Raw genomic sequence first — 21,293 nt, forward strand, 5'->3', positions numbered from 1 at the left:
CAAGGAGAATTTTTTATCATTTAGAGAAAGAAAATATCTACAACTAGCAGGCAGGGGAGAGAGGTTACTATATTCACAGTGTCAGCTTCAAACTGCTCTTCTCTTGTCTAGAATTTTTAGTAGCTTAATGCTGGCAGTTTCTGGGCCTGGGGTCATGAACAGAGAAGAGAATGAGGGGAAATGGCTGTAAACAGCAGCAAGGGGATGTAACTACCCTTTCCTTCAGCAAATTCTAAAAGCAGAGGTGGTTCTAAATAAGTTAACAGACTGGTAATGGAATGATCTTATAAAAAGTCAAGTGATGCTACAGAAACATTATAAGCTATTTTAAAACTCATGCCATCAAGACTAAATTAAGCAATTAAGACCATAATTAGGAATTAAGCAGAGGCCTGACATTTTGAATTAGAAACCGACACAGCACATACAGTCTATTTCACAAGTAAACCAGGAAATACACACAATAAATACAACCACAAGCTCTATCCTGGCTACTGCAATTCCGTACATTAGGTTCAAACATTTTCTTAATTTGCAGTTCAGAAACACTAATGGAGATTTTAAAAGTTATTAGTAAGTGTCTAGTTTTTTTTGTTTTGAACTTCATGTTATGTTCTCATGTGTTAAATGCAATATTCAAAGGACTTATAGTAAGGCATTATGCAACAGAGAATAGCATTTGAACTACAAAATATGTTATTAACAAAAAAATCTTACAACAGGTTATCATTAGTACAGCACCTGCTTCATTAAAAAATGCTTGAAAAAGGGAAAATGATAATAGGTGTAGACTGATAAAGGGAACACTAGCAAATTTTCACTAGGCAAAGAAAACAACCCAGTAGTCAATCTAAATTCAATATATGGCTGGCATAAGTATTTTTTCCAAGTAAAAATATGCATGTTGTTATAAAAAACCTTGCCACTAACCTTTAATGCAGCACAGTCTCTTGTATCATATTCATCTTCCAGGTAGTCAAGTGGCATAACACTAGTTACCTACAGGATGGACAGGATGAACGCATAATTACTTTACGACTATTTTTGATATAGTAGCCCTGAGAGAAAAACATTCAAACCCAGGATCCCAGTATGTTTCTCATTATTCAAATAAGTGTTAAATGACAGTCACTGGATCACTTCTGAGTCTGCATTACCTGTTATTATGGGGGGAGAGGGAAAGAACTCACCATTTCAGGCAAAGAAATCAATTACAGTGAGGAAGATCTTTTTGGAGAAGTATAACATACCAAGGAGAAGAACTGATAAACCCTCCTCTCTGTTGAGGCATGGAGACATCTTGTTCTGTCTACCAGGTTTACTACCATATTTCTGCTAAAATACTCTAATGCAATAGAGACAGGTATCAGGTTAACCTTATTAAAGATATATTTTTAACTGGAAATCTGCCTGGATAGCAGCTCTTAAGTGCATAATCTACTTCTGAATTATTCATCTGTTGAAGGATCTGCCATATTTCTAATAAAATATTTATCAATTTACTTTCAACTCAGTCCAAGCTGTAACAAATCAGGACATGGCATTTCCTGGTTAAAAGCTAACTTACAGGTTTATCGTCACTCCACTGCCAGGTCCCCAAAGAATCTGGACTCCTCTTATTCATTCCAATCCATATCCATCTGTCATTGCTGTAAATAAACAAGATAAAATCTTAAGCCAAGTATAAGGGTCAGCTCATTTAACAGAAAGACTGATCTATGTCATAGCATTCCTTAGCACCCGCCAGCAAAACCAAAGGTTAACTTCTACAATTTGGAGCAGTTCAAAGAGAAAATGGGTGTAAGGGCTAGGACCTCTTCCATGCTTTTCTTTAAGATCTGTAGGTTGCTCTTCTCTGACCACAGAGAAAACTAACTAAAACAAGTAATTCCTTTGCTTGCTGCATCACCACTTCATCAGTTGTCTCGTGACATAAAGGTGTCTTTTCTACATTTTTCTTCCAGAATCACTCACAGAGTGTTCATTTGGTTTACTTCTCTTTCTCCTGTCCATCTCAGGTCATCTCTGTCTACACTGTACATGGAGGGATGGACTCAGACCAAGGCATGCCTGCATAAGCAATGTTATGGAATCATGAGACACTGTTAAGAAGTTCTTTGGTGAGCCTGTGGCACTACCTTTATACATGTATCACCATAAAGATGCTAAATTGAGCTTAAAATGGCTTACAGTGCATCACAATAATAGCATAGCCCTGAATACGTGGGCCAGGTACACGAAATCCAAGAAGGTTAACAACATCTTATTTGGTAGGGTTCCAATAAGGAAAAAAAAAGCATAAGCTTTTTTTAATCAACTCCAGTATTAATTTTCTGACATTGGTGTAATAGTGTAATCAGAAGAGCGAGATCTTCTCATACTGAATAGTCCTTAATCTTTTAATGATATCACTGAAGAGCCCTTAAAGAGCCTAAATGCCGAATATCACTCCAGAGGGAAAACTGCAAGTCAAATATTCACAGCTCTCAAACAGCTAAGTGGCTTTTGGCAATTTGCCTTTAGCATTTTATTTTTCTGTGATTGTTCTTTCCAGTTATGCATCAGTCATTGCTTAACCCTCCCATGCTAAATGTCACCTACAGTGACTGCACCTTAGTGCAGTTTAAGTAACTGATTGCCACAGAGTAATATCTACTAAAAAGAAAATCTGAGACATTAATTTCAAAAAGGTCTGCAGTAATTACCTGAAGAACTAGTGCAATTTTTCAGTCTTTCAACTTGTACATGGCTCTTATGTAATAAATAGTATAGAAAATGTTTAAAGTGTTCCAGATCAAGAATTTCTTCATCTTATCTCCCAGTTTACAATTACTGGCCTGCAAATACAGTGTTTTTCCATTGACTGGGCACCTACACATTAATGTACTTTTTTTTTTTTCATTTGGAACTGTTCAGATATGACCATGAATAATTCAGTAACTGCTACCCTATCCTTGATAGCACTTTCAAACTTTTGATAGCCCACTGAAATTATAACACCACCTCTTCATAGGAAAGAACCATTTAAGACAAATATGAATTAAGGCTCTCTTTCAAATAACATTGTTGAAAGGAATTTGCTTGTACTTTAGTAGGTATCTGTCTGCTCATTGCAAAGCATATAAAATCTATCCTATGGAGTGGTATAAAAATGGACTTATCAGTGCTAGAATATTCTTTGAGCTACATTCCTGAAATCGCCTCTAAAACCTAGATTATCTTGAGTTTTAACCTAAAAAATAGGTGCAATGTGTGCTTTACAATGGACACTGATACCCAGTGAAAGACCCTAATCTCCAGCAATCCCTGCAGAGTACCAGTGGCTTTTCTCTCACACAGAACTAAAAGTCGTAAAATTCAATATTGTGCAGTAGTGGATACAGTTTAGATCAGTGTAAAGGGATTATAAACCAGTCATCTTTCCACTGTCAAATTCTAACTGCTGAAACAGAAAAAGGATTTTCTTCTGACCCTTATGTCAGTTCCAACACAAGATGAAGTGAAGTTACTGTGACTTGTAGTTCAACCCAGTTCTTGACACGAGGTAAAACATACTCATCTGGGCCAACTCCATAGGGTGCAATTTAAGGCACAATTTAATTTTAGGCAGCGGTGGCCTTCAAGTACATAGGAAGCCCATTTGACTCCCACCTCTCCCCTCTGTAACAGACAACTGCCACTAGCTGAATGCCCACCCTGCCAATCACTCACTGCTAAGCAGAAGAAAAGAGAAGCTGTATTAACGCAATGACTACAACTTGCATCTCAGCTGTTTTAGCCAGCATGCTGAGAAATAAGATCAGTCTTTTCCTGCAAACTCAAACGTTAGAGAGGCTTTCTAGACTCAGAACAATTACAGCAGCAGAGCTGTGCATATGAAAGGCAATGGATTTCTTTCCAGAAAGGTGTTCTCATTTAAATGTTATTTCTAACCAATCCAAGCTGTTAAACTGTGCCTAGCATCCCTGCCAGCTATAAGCTGCAGAATGCTCACAAAAACAATCATAAAAGAATGGAAGTAAATGAACCAGATCTGCTCTGCCTGTATTATGTTTCTCAAAGTGAAAAGAGGTTATCTCTTATTTATTTCAGAGAGGGGAAGATTGGCAGGCAAATTGTATTTTCCTTTCCAATGGCAAATCACCCGTTTTGGCTGGAGCAATTCTCTTATTTGACTCTAAGGTGGAATCCGAGTAAAGAACAGAATGGACTAGGCAAGCTGCCCTTTTCCTGGTGAACCAAACTGACTTCTGCTAACATTTAAAAACAAACAGTTCTCAATGAGTCACTGGAGAACTGTGCAAGGGGAAAAAAACCGAAACCAAAAAAAGCTAAGGTGTGGCTCCTTCCCTGAGCTGAAATGAGTGCACTGAATGAATAGCTTAGGTCAGAGTTTGCACAGAGTAAATGCAAGGAACACGGAAAAACTGGATGCCAGTGCGCTCCAGCAGCTAATCACATTAACTTAGGCTGATTTCTCCCAGTTACTTAAATAATTTGTTCTTGATCAAGTGATTCACTTGGTTTCTTCTCTCCTTTCTCAAATGAATTTATTTTCAGACAAGCCACCCTTCATTCTTGATCTCCAAAATACTTCATATAATCACCACCTCTGAGTAATTTAAAAGCAGAAACACTTAAAACACCTCATTACATCATCTAAACAAAAACAAACATTTAAAAAATCTTCAGGTATTACCAATTACATAGCAGTTCTCTTCAGAAAGTTCTGCAATGCTTTAAAAGGTTAACACAGATGAAAACACTGTTGTGGGTTATATTTGACACATGCCATTACTGCAACACTGACTGCAAAGTCAGTTTATACTGGGCTCCGTATATTGGCCCTTATTTAAGTTCTGGTAGAATAATACTGAAACACTGGGACTTCCCTTTTTTCAAGCTAAGTTCAAGTTTTCTGAAACATGGAACTGCAGTAGCATAATGTGTCAGCTAACTTTCTGGAAAGACAAGGAATGTCTTCACCTTTAAACTCCTAATAAAAAATGGCCATTATCTATCTTTAATACCTCAGACGCTCTGCAAGCTGAAAAGTAGTTCCAAGTACCTGTAGGAGAGTCAAACAAGTTACTTCTCTATTCATGTTTCACAGTCAATTAGGTACACTAAAACAAAATTTGTAATTGCAAAACAGAATAATAAGATCCATAGTTAAAAAAAAATTAGTGCACTCATTTTTATTTCAGGCACTCTAGTCACTTTAGCAAAGGAGCCATAAGTGGCTCTTATACAAGCTAAGCCAATCTAAATATAGATCATACAAGTTTGTTTTTGTCTCTTGTTAACATAAACATCGCGTAATTTTCATGATTTGTGCACTTCTAAAAAAAGGTCACTGGGTATTCAAGAAGGCATCTCTTCAGTCAGCAAGTTTTAAAATTTAATCACACAGTGTTGTACATTGGCAGCTTCTGAAATAATCCTGATTTAGCTGTTGATGAAAAATATGTAGATCATGTAACTGGCAGCATTTCAGTTTAAGCTGGCAAAAGTTCTGAAAAAACAGGCTGCCAATCAAAAAAAAACATATTACACAAGGATCTGACATCACACCAATGCCTAATAAAGCTTTGCAGTGACAGTTCCTTTGATTAAAAATAGAGCCTTAGACTCATAAATTATGTAGCATCTAATTGTTGATAGCAAAAACTCAACACACCCATCTAATGCCTATATAATGTTATTGCAGTTATGCCAAATGGGATCCATGCCAACCAGATTGCTGGACACTACATTATTCACATTTTCAGAAGACAGCACCAAGTTTATTCAGGAGGTATTTAATAAATAAAGATGTGACCTATCTGAAAACCTGAAATAATAACAACTCATCTCTAAAGAATGTATCAGTAAGGAACAGGAAAACTTCCATCCAGCTGTGCCAAAATTCAACATAAAGAAGGAAACACTTATTGTAACAGCACAGACTTCAATTCATGTAGTGGAAGATGCTCAAAGAAGATCTCTATTTTCCTGTGCTGCCTCTAGCAATGTGAAACCTCTGGCCAAGCTGTACCCCCTTGACATTTTCCAGAAAGAAAGAAACAAGACCAGCAGCCCAAATGCCACATCTAGCTGTTCTTACTGTGGGAAACAGTCCACCATACACTATCTCATACTTGCCATTTGGGGTCAGCAACAGCATTTGTGATCTACTGCAGCAAGTGACTGAAATAAAAACTGTAGCCCATGGCTAGTTTGTTACCTGATTATTTTTCTCAGGATAGAATGAAGTGCCTTGATTTCCTCTGAGTGACTAAAACTAGGCAGATGGCCTCCCAGCGCTTCACAGAACCTCTCTGCCTCTTCCCAGGTCCTGGTTCGCAGAACTCTTTCACTGTGGAAGAACTTCACAACAACCACACATCAGAGAAACAAAATGGCCCAAGAGACAGAAATTTTAAAACACCTCGTACTACTCAAATCAGGCCACCCTAAGTAGGAGTGAATTCCTGGTATTCCCATCGACACAGAGCTTGACTTGTAAAAATTATTTTTTTCAGTTTGTTTGACAACAGCCAGACTCTGAAGTTTAGCTGACAAAATTTGTTTCAAATGCAACATCTTCCATATGGCAGACTCTCTCTTTTTCTTTACCAGAAAGATTTTACAAAACAACACCCACTTCACTCCAAAACTGCAAGCCAAATTGTAAGGGTTAAGGGATATAGTTCTTTCAAATTTATGGTGAGCTGCAAAGCCCAGTTTTCACAGAAACCAGACCTGTTTGGGTGCTGCAGGTGAAGAAATATCTTTGTCACGCCCTTTGCTACCTGTATGTATCAGAGTTGCATACTTGGCTCATACACTTCATCTAACATGTCCACTTGATCCCCTTGACTTCAGTCCAAGCCAGTTCCCGTCAACTTGAACTCTCTGCACAGACATGCTGCACTTGGTCAGCAAAAGTTTTGGAGAAACTGCCAGAGCCAGCTGTCACATCCCATCAGCTATGGGACAGCTTTGCTGCACATCAGCTAGACCCATCCTCTCGGGATGCTTGCCCACAGCCTTGTTATTCAAGCTGTGTTTCCCCATCTTGCTACATGAGCTGTTTACAAGACACAGATCATTGCAGACACTAAGCCAAAAATAATTAATAAATAATTGAATAAACAGCCTCAGTTTTAACTTGATTTGATTGTTAATAGCAGGGAAAAAAACCTGCATTTCTAAATAGAAACTTGTGCAAGCTGTTCCAACCAACAGCATGGCTGCTTGCTTCTAACTATTTACTTCAAAAAAAGTAATACACAGTTGAGGCTGCACTTTTTTGATAAAGTTTCATACCCATATCCAAACCAGAGAAATCCCCTCCTCTCTTAGCTATACTTTTAGAGTATAGAAATGAAAAGGACAAGGGAAGGTGATGCAAAGCACTTTCCTTCCCTGTTCAGGTGTCTCTCCGTGCCAGGCAGCAGGCTCGGATACAGACACAGCACCAGGCTCCTCAGATGGCAGCAGGGGTGGATGCTGTCACCCCACTCAGCTCTGATGTGCAGAGCTGGTCACAGAAAGAGCAGAGAGAAGCACAATGCATCTTTCAGGAATAAGCAGCGAACAATTCATGAGAGCATCTGGAGGCAGTCAACCTGAATCAACAATAATTCCTACTCCCGTCTTAAAACATCTTTCCCACAGCCTTCAGAGCAGCTATAAGCTATACTACAGTTGCTGCAAGACAGTAACAAACAATTAACATCCAACAGGAATTACATTTTACCTTGTAGCAGGCAAGGCCAGATCCATTGTGCCACCCAGGGGGACAGGGGTCAGTTGGCTTTGGGAGCACTTCTGGCTCCTTGGGCAGCCCAATATATTTTTTGCAGACAGAAAATGCTTTAGTGGTTTTACAATCCTTAGTTTCCCATTTTCCAAGAAACTTTCCACTGGGCATGGCCACACATCCTCCTGAAAACTCTGAAATTTAAGCCACCAAAGACACATTTTAAACTATTGGCTGGTTTTCAAAAAACTCCCTATATTTTCGAGTTACTATATTATTTCACTCTTGCAGTTCTGTAACATGGTGCTCCAACAATTGCTCAGTGTAAAATTACAGTATTTTTACATATTTCTTAAACTGTTACATTTACCTGGTTGCAAGGAATTCCAGTTAGTGTATGTCACAGCTTGAGTTTTTTCCCCCTCCACTGTACCCCAGGAATATATTCCTGATTGGCTAATATCCTGCAAACCAGTCCAGAAGTATTTTTCTTCAACTTCGGTGTGTTTTCTGATTAGACTATTTATAAATTCTTGTTCAAATCTGAAAATTCACAGATTAATACGAGTCAGTATTTGAAAGAAACTATTGAGACAATATGAAAACCAGGCTTATTATTACATGAGTTAGCTCAAGCTGTTGTCCAGGCAGTCCTGTATTCAACAAAGGGTCAGCAGGCTGGGAATTCAGATACTTCCTAGAAGGTTTCACACCACACGTTTACCATGGAAAATCTAGCACTATGGAAAACATGGTTTGCTAGTTCTCTGCAAAAGCAATTATTTCTCTCCTTTTTTTCTCTTTATAAACCACTAATTAGCATACAAAGGTTTTAATCTCTGACCATATCTCCAGGATTGTACTGTAAAACATGTCCATAAATTACAGAGATGTGCTTTACCTGTTCATCACTGTCAGATTGCACTGTGCTCCAAATGAAACCTCCATTTTATAAATCTTGTAACAGTAGTTTCCATGTCTCTCCCATCCCTGGTTAGAGAACAAAACCCATGTTTATTCATAAAAGCTTAATTTAGGCATATCTACAGGAGATAATAAGTCACTGCTAAGGTCGGCTGGTGCCCACAAGCTGGCACACCACATACAAGAAATGCAACCTATCACATACAAGGTTCAGTATCATCAACTCTCGGATTCACAGTTCTAAGAAATAATGCAACAACAGGAATAAAATAACACCAGTGTTTTGCTCAACTGTGCAGAGTCTTCTGACTGCTACGTACATTTAGAGAAACACAAGGGCAACAGCTTAGTCCTATTCAAAACAATAGGAGTTTTCATGCTATTCCACCAACACCAGGATTCAAACAGAGGAATAATAAGAGGGCATTACTAGCCTTTTTTTTTTTCCTCAGGAAAAAAAGTATTTTACATTGAAAATGTGTGAACTTTCAAAATATCTCTGTTATTCAAATCTTTTCACCTATATTCACACTGAAATTTCAAGGAACATTAATGTTACCTCTTTACGAGCTTACCAATGCCACAGATGTCTGAACAGCACAGAAAGCTGTAACATCTACATGCTGGAAGTCTCTGAAGAGACAGAGTAAAAATACCCCGACGTTGCACAGAAAGAAAGATAAAGGGTAAACATGTTTCCTGTTGCAGGCAATTTGCCACATAAAACTGAACCAAGAACACTGAAGTAGCTAATAATACCATCCCAAGATTGTTCAAAACAGAAAGGATTTCTTTTCAAGCCCTATTTATGCTTAAACATCATACCATAAATAAAGCCAAACCAATACAACACGACAACCCCCCCTTTTATTAAAATCAAAGAAAAAAAATGAGAGCCAAGTGTAACAGAAAGCTAATCTCATCAATCTCTGCATATTTCTATGTTGCAACATGCTTATCCTAAAGTTTGAAACCTATTTAAAGCAAAAATGACAGAACAAATGGCATTAGTGATAACATATCTTGTAATAGCAATTTTTTTCAAACACATAAATAAAACACAAGATCTCCTGAGTCCAAGCTCGTAATACCTTCATCAATAAATGAGAGTGGTAATACATCCACAGCCTGTCTAGGAGAATCTGAAATTTGGCTCACACTATAGAAATGTCCTTTTTCAGCTAAAATTTTCCATAGATTTTACTGTACAGCCAAGGAAGAAACAGGAAGTAGTAACTGCATGCAGGTTTCCAAACCAAGTGAAAGTAAAAGAAGTACAGACTTCCTATTACCTCTTCCAATGAACAACTTTTATCTGATTTTGTTTCATTCAAAATCTCTCCTTTTTTCTTGCACACATATTTCAATTTTTCTTCACAGGATCTGACTCTCCACTGTCCCAGCTGTGAGAAGAAAGGCAAAAAAAAGTATTTAAGATTTTAAAACCTTTCAATTTTGACAGTGTAGGTGCTGAGGTTTTGTAAGGGGGAAAACAGAAATGCCTCTAGCAAAAATACTGGATGCCCTGGATTATATGCACAGGTGCATGTTTGGAAAGGAGAGAGAAAGATAGCAATGTGGAGATAGGAGGATTCTGGATCACTTCTGAAAAGGGATGGAAAAGGCCAGGGTGGGGGCAGGGGGTGTGCCCAGCTTACTGCAGGGTGGGGACAAGGCAGCTGAGAGGAGCTGGGCACACAAATTCCACTGCCAACCCAACAGCACAGCAGGCAGGCACTTGCTCCAGTTTTCTGCTGAATCTGGGAGGTGGGATACAGCCTGCCTCCCTCTCCACTATCGTTTGTGACCTCCTTCCCTCACCCACCCCTTGCTTCCTCTGTACTGTATCCCCCCAGTGCTCGTCCTCTCCTCTTCCCAAGGTATCTCACTACCCATTCTCAAATAACGTGGCTCGAATTGATCCTGGGGATGACTGAACCCAGCTTCTCCTTTCAATAGTTTGGCCCACCTCCTTCCTAGCTTTCTGCAACAGACGCACAGAATATGGGAACACGAAGTGGAGAGTGACAAGAACAACTGGCTGGCCAACTGCACTGGAGTCTCAGAGCTGTAAGCAATATCTTCCTTTCTTTGCAGTACACAAGTAGCACAACTAGCAAGTGCTGGGTAGATAATTTTGGAGAAATTTGCTTGTAAAAAAACTCTCTGTATTTTATAGATTATTCCAGAAATAAAATTAGCTACCTGCTTTACCCTCCCCTTGACTTTCACACACATCAATGTTGCCTCTACTGTGATGGAAAAAAACTGTTACAACCTAACATTGCATTCCTACCTCGCCTGCATATGACACACAGTTAGGAGTGCTGTTAAAAGGAACCTTTGGTTCATTCTGATCCCAATACGTAAAATCCACAGTTGAGTGATCTGACCATTTGAACAAGGTTGGTACATCTTCATTCCTGAGACCCATCCATATTTCTTCTTTAGCATCTGTAATTTTAAATTAGGACAACACTGTAGTTTCAAAATATTAATCAAACTAATTGGAAAGGAATGAAAAATCAGCCAAATTGGGTTTTTATCACTATGCTGCACAGCATAAATGCCACATTTTTTTTTCTTACAGTGAGAAAGGGGATTTCAGACAAGTACAGTATATTTTTGTTATCTTGCTGAAGTTATCTTCATGAATGGGAATATATTTCACAGAGAAGGTAAAAAAACCTAATAATGAACATTGAAGTGAAAAAAAGGTCAACAAAATTGTATTTTTAAAGTGCACAGAAAAATGTAAGACCACAGAGTAAATATGACATTTATCAGTTCAGTGAACCAGTAGTCAAATACTGACCCAACTATTAGCAAATCTCTCTGAATGGAAAATTAAATGTGAGGCATTAGACAACTAGAAGCAGGTTAGAGAAAGGGAGAAAGGGAGAAAGGGAGAAAGGGAGAAAGGGAGAAAGGGAGAAAGGGAGAAAGGGAGAAAGGGAGAAAGGGAGAAAGGGAGAAAGGGAGAAAGGGAGAAAGGGAGAAAGGGAGAAAGGGAGAAAGGGAGAAAGGGAGAAAGGGAGAAAGGGAGAAAGGGAGAAAGGGAGAAAGGGAGAAAGGGAGAAAGGGAGAAAGGGAGAAAGGGAGAAAGGGAGAAAGGGAGAAAGGGAGAAAGGGAGAAAGGGAGAAAGAGAGAAAGGGAGAAAGGGAGAAAGGGAGAAAGGGAGAAAGGGAGAAAGGGAGAAAGGGAGAAAGGGAGAAAGGGAGAAAGGGAGAAAGGGAGAAAGGGAGAAAGGGAGAAAGGGAGAAAGGGAGAAAGGGAGAAAGGGAGAAAGGGAGAAAGGGAGAAAGGGAGAAAGGGAGAGAGAGATATGCTAAAACAAAAACAAGAATTGTTACAGTTGCTTGGACCTGAACACTCAGCACTAGCCTGGGTACAAGCTCAGTCAGCATGAGCACCTTCATTTAAAAGCTAGAGGTTATGACAATCATCTGTTAGAAAATGGAAAGAGGTTCGTAATTTATGGTGCACAGCACTTGGTGCTCGACCTTTAAAAGTATCTCAACTCACCATTATGAAGCTTTGTAAAAACCAGTTCAACATCTGCTAAGGAATGTATGCTGATGAGGTTACTCTTATTTATTTTACAAAACACATCTGCCATATTCCAAGGTTCCAGGGTGCTCATCAGCATGTAGCAAAAACCATTGTGGGGAAGCCAGCCCAAATCACAGCGAGTATCCAAGTGTCTCCAAAATTCTAGTGGTGAAGAGAAGCAGAGTTAGAGGCTTTTGTTTTCCACTGGCTAGTGCAATAGGTTGGCATTTTCTTCATGTTTTAAATTTGGCAGCACCTTGAGAACAGCCAGAAGGCAGCGATCAGAATGTGTTCACATCTCTTAGGGCTAATGTTTGAAGAAAGGGTCACAATCCAGTCAAGCAAAGAGACTTGATTGAGCAGCATTATGGGGATTCATAATATTTTGGGACCATGAGGTAGGCACACGGAGAAAGAAGTTAGTGGGACTGAAATTAAAAAGCTGGAATGTAGTACACTAAGCTGGTCTTAGCGTAAGTGAAAGTTTCAGAAGAAACTGTAAGCAAGTTTTCAAAAGCAATTAACGGCAATTCAAGTTAATTAATTGCGGGACAGCAGCCTCAACAACAATTGCTTGTTTTGTTCTGGCAGGCATTTGCACTTGTATAGGACATTATTAGCTATTTGCAGTACCATGCATTATACCAATTTTAAATAGCTCACAGTGAAACAAATGCTTCATTAAAAAAAAAATTTCTTCTGAAAGCTAAAACATTCAAGAGTTCAAACTAGTTTTAATTCATGCTGAAAATGTATGTAATAGTCTTTCTGGTTCAAAACACACTATAAATTGCTCCAATCACAAGAATTTTGGTTTTTTGGTTTTTAATAAATAAAACACTGTGTAAAGACTGGTAATGACTCTTCACCCCACTGAGGAGCCAGAGAACAGATAAGGATGGTTAATTGATTTAAGGGATCATTTAAAAATTTGAACCACTTTAGTTAAATGTAAACTGCTTACTGATTTTTTTTGCTCAAAGGCACACACTTGGGGGACCTGGATAGAACGTGCCTCAGCCAGTTCCACCTCCAGGACATTGTTTCATCCCTCTTATCCCCTGGTACTTCCCCTCATCCAAAGGCAATCATCTTAATGTAAGTTTTTCTCATGAGAGCCCCACAAGCCCCACAAGATTCCTGGAAACTGTGTGTAAGGCCAAAGCATATATGGAAGAACAGGCCACAGATATGGGAAAGGCTAAATGTCCAGGTAAATGGTCAAAATCATGGAAGCAGTAAAATATGTCAGCTGGACATTGTAAAAACTGAAGGATTGCATGTATGTATGTGTAGGGAGGAGAGAATAAGCTTTAAACTGTTCTGGTTTTCCTATTGTATTATGTGCTTTTATCTTGCAAGAGCTGTTATGGATCCAGTAAAGATTACATACTGGGCAAGCTACCAACTCTTGCACTCTTCTACTGGAAACAAGAGAGTATGATCCAAACCTCAGGTACGTCTCATTTTGTGTCAATACACACCAAGAGTGAGAGAAACTGGCTTAAAGCAGAAATAGAAAGGCTTCAGGTGCAGCTCCCAGTTCCAGACTTTCAGAAGCATATGAGAGAAGGCTCAAGCCATGGAGGGAAAATGTCATGAAAAGGGCAGGACTCTGCTGGGAAATGCTTAATGTGTGAATGAAAAAGCTGCAATAAATAAAAGCTGTTTGTGATACACCATCTTGACACTAAAGATACAGAGTTTGCTTCTGCTCTGCTAAAAAAAAACAAAAGCTGTTGTGAAAGTGTTTTGGCAGAAATGCCCAAGAGGCTTGGGGAGGGAAAAATACTCCATAAGTGAACACTACACTCATATTAACTTAGAAAAACGAAAATGCAACCTGTCCTACCTGGAGGGCTTGAAGTTTCATTGAGTGACTTCTTGCAAATATATGGAAGTGGAGTTCCACAGTGGTAACTCTGCCACAGACCTGAAGCAGCATTCATCACCACACAGCTAGTCCCATCCAGCAGGGATGAACTCTGCATATCTAAAGCCAGGAACAAGCAAGAATAGAAAAGCACAAGTTATGAAACAGTAGGGTAGTGACCGCTTCTTTTTTCTATTGCTTTTCAATACACGAATAATACACCTTGTCAAGTACAGCACCTTGTATTTGAAGAACATACCTTACTTGAAGGCACCTGTCCTACCATTGTTCCACAGAAAGTTTTTTTGTAAGAAAGTTTTGGAATCAAGGAATCTGGACTTCTTTTCCAATGTTTAATCGCAGAACCAGGATGAATGTTCTATTTACAATACAGCAAACCCTTGGCTGAGCATTTTCCCAGACTAGAAACATCTCAGGGGAGAACCCTTTTTGCAGCCCTCCGTTTCCTTTGGCAGCCCCTTTCCAGCCCCACTCCCAAGCACAGCTCTGCACTCTTTCTCTCAACTCTAACCATAACCTCCACCTTAACAGAAACCTGAGACAAAGCCCCAGATGAAAAATATCACAGAGCAGAACTCCTTTTTGCAATCCACAGCTTCCCTTGGAGGCCCTATCCAATGGCATTTTTTGACTTTTTCTTTGAGCCCCAAGGCAAACCCAAGCTGTGCCCTACACAGAGCACCCCAGCTCACCCTGCACTGGGTTCATTGAGTCTCACATAGAAAAGGCTCAGGGTGGATCTTAGTTCTTTCATGGGAGAGTGCAACTGAAACCGGTGTACAGTGAAAAGGTTTACAGTGAAAGGATAAGAAGTATTGGGAACAACTTGCAGCCAGCAAAATTTCTCTTAGATACCAGTAAGTATTCTTCACAAGTGGAGCAGACATTAGCATGTCTGCCATGACTGCAGACTAAATTATGTCACTGTAATTTGGGATAGTCCAGTCTAGCTCTGCATTACGGTCGTACAGTGTCATCACAGTTCCAGAAGAAGGTGTAGCCAGTAGTACTAGCAGCAGCAAAGTCCTTAAGCTTTCCAAAAGAAAGACCATATTTGAAAAAACTCACAGAAATTTCTTAGTAAAGCTCTTAAAGATGTAACAGAAATCAATTTTCATCTTCTCACAGAATTCATCTTGAAATGCTATTCTAGAGAAGGGAAAAGTAATTCCACTTGAAAAGGACAAATGCAGCTTGAAGGACAGAACAATATTAGCTTCAGTATTCCTGATTATTATTCTTCCAGGATTCTCATATATGCACATCCATGGCATATTTGGGAGAATAATACAAATACATGCTGAAAATTCCAAGCAAGACTCTCACCAATTCTACTAGGAACTTGGGAGTAATTTAAAAGGTTTTTTCAAAGGTTTTATACTTCTTTTATTTTACCTTCAAAACAAATTTAAGCAACCTTGATGTTTAAATATAGAAGTTAGGATTTTAAGTAATGTTAATTCTTGCACATAATTGCAACATTTGAGGGAAGTCAATGCCATTCTGTCAGAGGGAAGAGAAATTCAGCAGCTAAAGAAGCTGTAGATTCTTTACTAAAACAGACCTCAGAGATACTATTGTTTTACCTTTCTAAAAGATTTATTAATCTAATTATCCCTAAATATTGAACAAGCACAGAAAGACTAACAGGCCAGTAAGAAAAGTTTCTTCCAAACTTTTAACAGAAATAAAACAACAATTTATTTATTTTTTTTATTAAGTCCAATGGAGAAGGGGGTGGGAAGCAAAGCAAAATACTAGTTCATATTGTGAACATCAGAAATATCATTACCTGGGTGCCAGTTGAGAAAATTCAAAGGTTTGTGATCTGACCACTGCCAACCTCCAGAAACATCCAGTTGGTTTAAGCCAATCCAAAAGATCTCAGCAATGTAATCCTTAGCTGGAGATGAATTCATTATTTTTTTTTTTTCAATAAAACAGTTAGCATTAAATGATCATAGTTACTGGTCTCCATTAAATTAAAAACCTGAAAGGGCATGCATTTGAGCAAAGATTGCTCATATAACTGGACTTTCTTGAACTGAGAAGGAATTAACCTACACAAGCATTCCTTCCAAGGCCTTCATAAGTTTGCCCTTCCATTTTATATTCCCAACAGCACACTGATAATTCCTCCAGGCCAAGCCTGAACAGCAGTGAGGATGACTACATGACAAGAAGTGGGTAAAATGCTGCTAAAACACCAGCTGCAGCCCTGGCCCATACTGGAGATTTTGGGAACATTCCTCATTATAAATATGAAGAACAGCTAGCCACTACAATGAAGTCACACAGATAAAGTAAAAAAACTCACAAAAAAACTACACAGAAAATCAAAACAAAAACACACCTCTAAGTGAGATTTAACAGCTATTTTTGCTACACAAATAAAAGCACTTTAAGTGCATTAAATGCATTTTATGTACAATCAAGTTTTAACCCTGAATGTTAAGACACAAATTAAAATGCTGTCTTCACTTTATGTTAATTTGTCAAGACTTCCTGATATTCATATGTGAATAGTTACACCTACCTTGTATGTAACTTAATTCAGAAGCATCCTGGATGCTAAGCAAATTGCCTCCTTGCCTTTGACATGAAATATAAGCTTCCTTCCAAGAAAGAGCAGACTGTGTATTAAACTGGTAGCAACTTTCAGACCCCGGATCATGTTCCCAGATATCATGACAACCATCCTCTGTTTAAAGGAAGCAGAAGGTACTTGTAGCTACAAATACACTGAAATATAATGAAATTTTCAAAAGAAAAATTATAATACTGGAGTTCTACTGATTTTTATATTAGGTATCACATATACTGCAGAGTAACTATGTAGTGATAATGCTGTCAATGCTGCCATAGAAAAGGGATCCACTTTTACCCAGCTTAACAGCAACGTGCTACACTGAGGTGGAGCCGTGCATACAGAAAGTGACAGAAAGCTTTTAAGATGTCTGTTTAGAAACCCAACGTGCCTGGTTGCAAGCAGATTCCCCATTTTCCATCCTGAGTATAATCTTCAGATGTGGCACACCATTTCCCACCCGTATGTGTTCCATCCTGAATGCAGTTGTGATGCCACGTCTTATTATAAAGAAAAGGGAACTCACAGGGCTTTCCGTAGGAGTTCCCATCTTTGGTATAAACTTCTGCAGGGTTAAAAAAAAAAAAAAGAAAGAAGTAGATACAAGTTGTCACTAGCAGAAAAGAGACAGCAAATCAATGTTACTGCTTGTATAGACAGAGTTTACTTAAAAGCATGTAAATTGCACTTGTGGTCTTAAAACACTGTACCTTGTTGCCACAGATAATATATGGCAATGCCAGAACTGAAAGAAATAAGAGAAAAATATTTTTCTGTACTTTTACTTCTGAGTAGGGCATAACACAGCAGGAATTTTTTCCCACTTCATGATAAGCTAGGGGGTAAATACACTGTCCTGCTGGAATCCAGGTGGTTTGCACAAAGTACTACAGAACAAGGGTCTAAGAATCAGCTCATGCAGAAGACAAGAAACATTTCAAACTGGAGCCTGCTGGGGTCTTCAGACTGGCAACTTTCAAATACAAAGAAAATTCTGTTCCTAAACATGGTAAAACAAGTTTTCACCACTTCTTCCAGCAAGCATGAGATTTCAGATGAGACTGGCTACCATGGCAAAGTGGACAGACTACCAGAGCAAAGCAAACAGACAGTTCCTGACAGTCCGACAGGCTGTGAGCCAGCAGCATGCACTGAATTTTACTGTATAACCTACCAGAAATTAAAATATCCTCAAATCCTGCACTTACTTGAGCTAACAGGAAAATTCCCATCACTGTGAAGAGGACAGTGTCAGTTTTGATAGAAGGTGGTTGATATTTCATAATTAAATAGGCTCTCAATAAAATACAAGAGGAGGGATTTAAACGTGCTAAAAAACTTGATAATACAGCTTCTGCAGTTCTGCCTATATATTTTTATTAAAACCAGTTAAGTTTCATACTTGAATATCAGTATCTTTCTACAGCAAAACATACTGCTTTACTGACCAGTCTTTTCATATGATTAAGGATTTATTGGCATAGACATATAGCAACAAATGTGTAACAAAAACAAATAGATACAAAATAAATAAAATCTTCCAAACCCATGTGCAAACTTACCATGGTAAGGGTACTGACATATATCATCAGAAGAACTGTTGCTTCTCCACTGGTCTGTTGCATTTATGCTTGCAGTCACATAGGTACTCTTGACAGTCACTTTGTACTGAGATGCACCAAGGATAGAAGCATCAGCACATCGCCACCACAGCATTAGTTCTGAGTTACAATCAACCATTTTCAGGCGAGATAGAGCTTTGGTGAATATATCAAGTCCCAGGCACTGCTTGGACCCCAAATGAAAGAGGCGATTCTGGGATACCCATTTCCATAAAGCTTCACTTGTCTCCCTGCAGTCATCTATCAATATCCGTGAGTTTTTAACTTGTATGCACTTGTTGAGTGTGTCATGGCGAATGGTAAAAGCATCATGGCCTGTAAAAGAACAAACACATGTCCACATATGGGTATAATTCAGTATCACTTTCAAAGGAAGTAAATTTTCAAGTGTAATCACTTTCCAAGGCTACCAGAAACATACAGCAACTGTTGTTTGTACATCGTAAGCCATTATCTTTTGTATATGTCACATACATTCTCATGCTCTTTAGTGAGTATTCTTTACTTCTAGGGGAAACAAAACAGATGTCTTTTAAAATAAGGAAAAATAAAATTAGCCTGTTTTCTAAGTCAAGTCCTATTGATAGGAGTTCTTCCCTTAATTTTAACACACACTGATCGGATCAACCCCTGATAAATTTGCAAGCCTACTACATAAAGAATCTTGTATTCGTGCCTACCTGCAAATGTAGTAACACCCAGCAGGTAACATAAAATATAATTAATATTAACTTTAATTTAGTAAGCACTTTTTATTTTTAAACTTTGTATCACATATGATATCACAGCATGATAGACTCAAGTATGAACCAGCTTGTAGGTGCAACTGCAGCATTACTAAAGTAACTGTAACTACTTTTGGGGAACTGTCAACATTAATATCCCACATAAGATGCCACACAAAGATTAGCAGTATCACTTTCCAAATGATACAGGAACCCTAGTTTCATTTTCAGCTGTGACGCAGCTTGTCATTAGAAAGAAAAAAAAATAGTTATCAAAGCATATTATACAACTTGAATAAGATATGGATCACCCTATAGACACAAGCTGACACCTCTGCCAGTAGAAGAACACCTCTATGTCAAGTGTCGTAGGTTTAAGCTATCAAAAAAAAAAAAAAAAGCCCTACAACTATTTCTGTGCCACAATGAAGCCAGTCCCACAGCATGAAAATTCCACTAACCGGGCTGAAACGGACCTTGGCTGTCCCAGACCCACAAGGCTACTACTCTGCTGTATAAATAAGGAATCTTTAAGTCAGCCACCTATTGGAGTGACTTTCTCTAAATAGCACATTTTAACCAACCCTCTTTTTCATCCTCTCCGTTAACTAAACAGGACATTTAAACAACCCAACATGCATTTGTGGTAGCTTTTTACCCTGTGCTTTTTCACCACAGCATCTGCTTTTTGCATTTTATTCTCCTCTCCAGACTTTCTTCTTCTTTTAAATTTCCTATGTTCTTGGCCGCTTCTCAGATCTTCTTATTCCTCATTCTCCTTTTGCTTCTTCCCACACAACCCTCATTCTGACACCAAGAAGAAAATCTCTTTTTTTTTAAAGCTTCCTGAGAAAAACTGCTGATACTGTCTCACCACACCCCTATCTACAGCAATGTATTAATACCAGCGCTCAATTACTGCAGCTCAACACTCTTGCCATGAAGTTTCTACTTTACACCTTCATCTACAAAACCCGGCCTGTCAAACGATTCAAAACATATGTGAGGTCCAACCACGTACCGAAGAGCTGACCCACTTCCCAGCAGCTCTCACCCAGCTGGCGGCTCCGGCTTCCGAGGCAATTGCTCAACGTCAAACTTTCCCACCTGCTCCCGGGAGGGCTCGGTGTGAGCCTCCTTCCTCACTCTCCCAGCATGAAGCTGCGAATAAACGCGCCGGCTGGACGCCCTGCAGGGTCCGGCCCGAGTTGGGGTGATTTCTCCTCTGGAGGTACCAGGCCAAAAGCCTCCCTCCCTCCCTCCCTCCCTCCCCCGCCCCGCACCCCGCCGGGCCGGCGCTGCGTGGGCTCGGGGCACGGGGAACGTGGCACCCGGGGCCGGCGGGGCAGCGGCCGGTTTCGCGACGCCCCGGGCGGAGCGGAAGGTCCCGAAGGGAGGTTTGGGTGGTTTTTTTTTTTTCCTCCTTTTTCTGCTTCTCCTTGTAAGTTTCCCACGTTGTTTCCACGCAGTTGGACTTTGCCACCCAGCGCAAAGCCCGGAGGTGCCAGCACCCGTTTGCGGCGAAAAGCCCGTCACTGTCTCACCTCTCCCCCCACCTCCGGAGTCCGCGGCGGCAGAAAAGGGCCTTCCGCGCCCCTAGCTCCGCTGCGCACCCGCGCAGCGCCCACACCCTTCGCAAGGTGGGGCGCCCGGCTTACCTGAAGGGTCCCGTTGGGCCGCGCAACAGACGAGGAAGCAGGCGAGGCCGCAGGCGGCCAGGCAGAGCTCCGCCGGCCGCGCCATCCCCCCGCGGCGCGGCGCGCAGGCTGCGCGGAGCGGGCGCGCAGCCGGGTTCGGTCTGGCGGAGCGTTGCGCCGGGACAGCGAGCGGCAGCCAGGATTGGCCCGCCCCAGGACGCGTCACTTGTTGCCAGGAGAAAAGCGGCCGTGGATTTGCGGCTGAGTTTGGGGAGCTGGGAGGGGGCGGGGCGGCCCGGGAAGGGCCGGTCCGTCCCGGGCCGGGAATTGCACGGGTACGGCTTAGGGGAGTGATGCACGGGGAAGGGAACCGCGTGTGGAAGAGTGAAAAGATGAGTAAAACACGGGGGAAATGAAGGGAAAATAAGGAGAGGGGAAAAGAAGGAAGGGGAAAAAAAAAAAAAGGGAAGGATTAGAGTTAAAGCTTTAAAAAAAGTTTTTAGAAGTTCAGTTGGGAAAGAAGAGAAGGTGTAAGTGAAAGGGAAAGTGAAAAAAATGCAAAAAGAGGAGAGAATATAAACAACATTTAATAAATAATAATAGG

General features: G+C 40.0%; 1 protein-coding gene across 1 annotated transcript in view; it reads right to left on the reverse strand.

Annotated features, from left to right (window-relative positions):
* The window catches only part of LY75 (lymphocyte antigen 75), a 45,953-nt gene extending 25,013 nt beyond the window's left edge, over nt 1-20,940 (reverse strand). The window contains exons 1-15 of the mRNA XM_051624281.1: nt 20,711-20,940; nt 18,268-18,642; nt 17,097-17,270; nt 16,655-16,819; nt 15,911-16,021; nt 14,077-14,217; nt 12,198-12,386; nt 10,968-11,125; nt 9,964-10,074; nt 8,649-8,737; nt 8,118-8,290; nt 7,745-7,941; nt 6,227-6,369; nt 1,568-1,649; nt 931-999 (exon numbers count right to left, since the gene is read on the reverse strand). Of these exons, the coding sequence (XP_051480241.1) occupies nt 931-999; nt 1,568-1,649; nt 6,227-6,369; nt 7,745-7,941; nt 8,118-8,290; nt 8,649-8,737; nt 9,964-10,074; nt 10,968-11,125; nt 12,198-12,386; nt 14,077-14,217; nt 15,911-16,021; nt 16,655-16,819; nt 17,097-17,270; nt 18,268-18,642; nt 20,711-20,795 (2,262 nt within the window). The 5' untranslated portion in view covers nt 20,796-20,940. The remainder of the gene's footprint in view (nt 1-930; nt 1,000-1,567; nt 1,650-6,226; nt 6,370-7,744; nt 7,942-8,117; nt 8,291-8,648; nt 8,738-9,963; nt 10,075-10,967; nt 11,126-12,197; nt 12,387-14,076; nt 14,218-15,910; nt 16,022-16,654; nt 16,820-17,096; nt 17,271-18,267; nt 18,643-20,710) is intronic.
* Between the last annotated feature and the right edge of the window lie 353 nt (nt 20,941-21,293).

This window comes from Apus apus, chromosome 6 (assembly GCF_020740795.1).
Source record: "Apus apus isolate bApuApu2 chromosome 6, bApuApu2.pri.cur, whole genome shotgun sequence".
NCBI classification, from domain to species: domain Eukaryota; kingdom Metazoa; phylum Chordata; class Aves; order Apodiformes; family Apodidae; genus Apus; species Apus apus.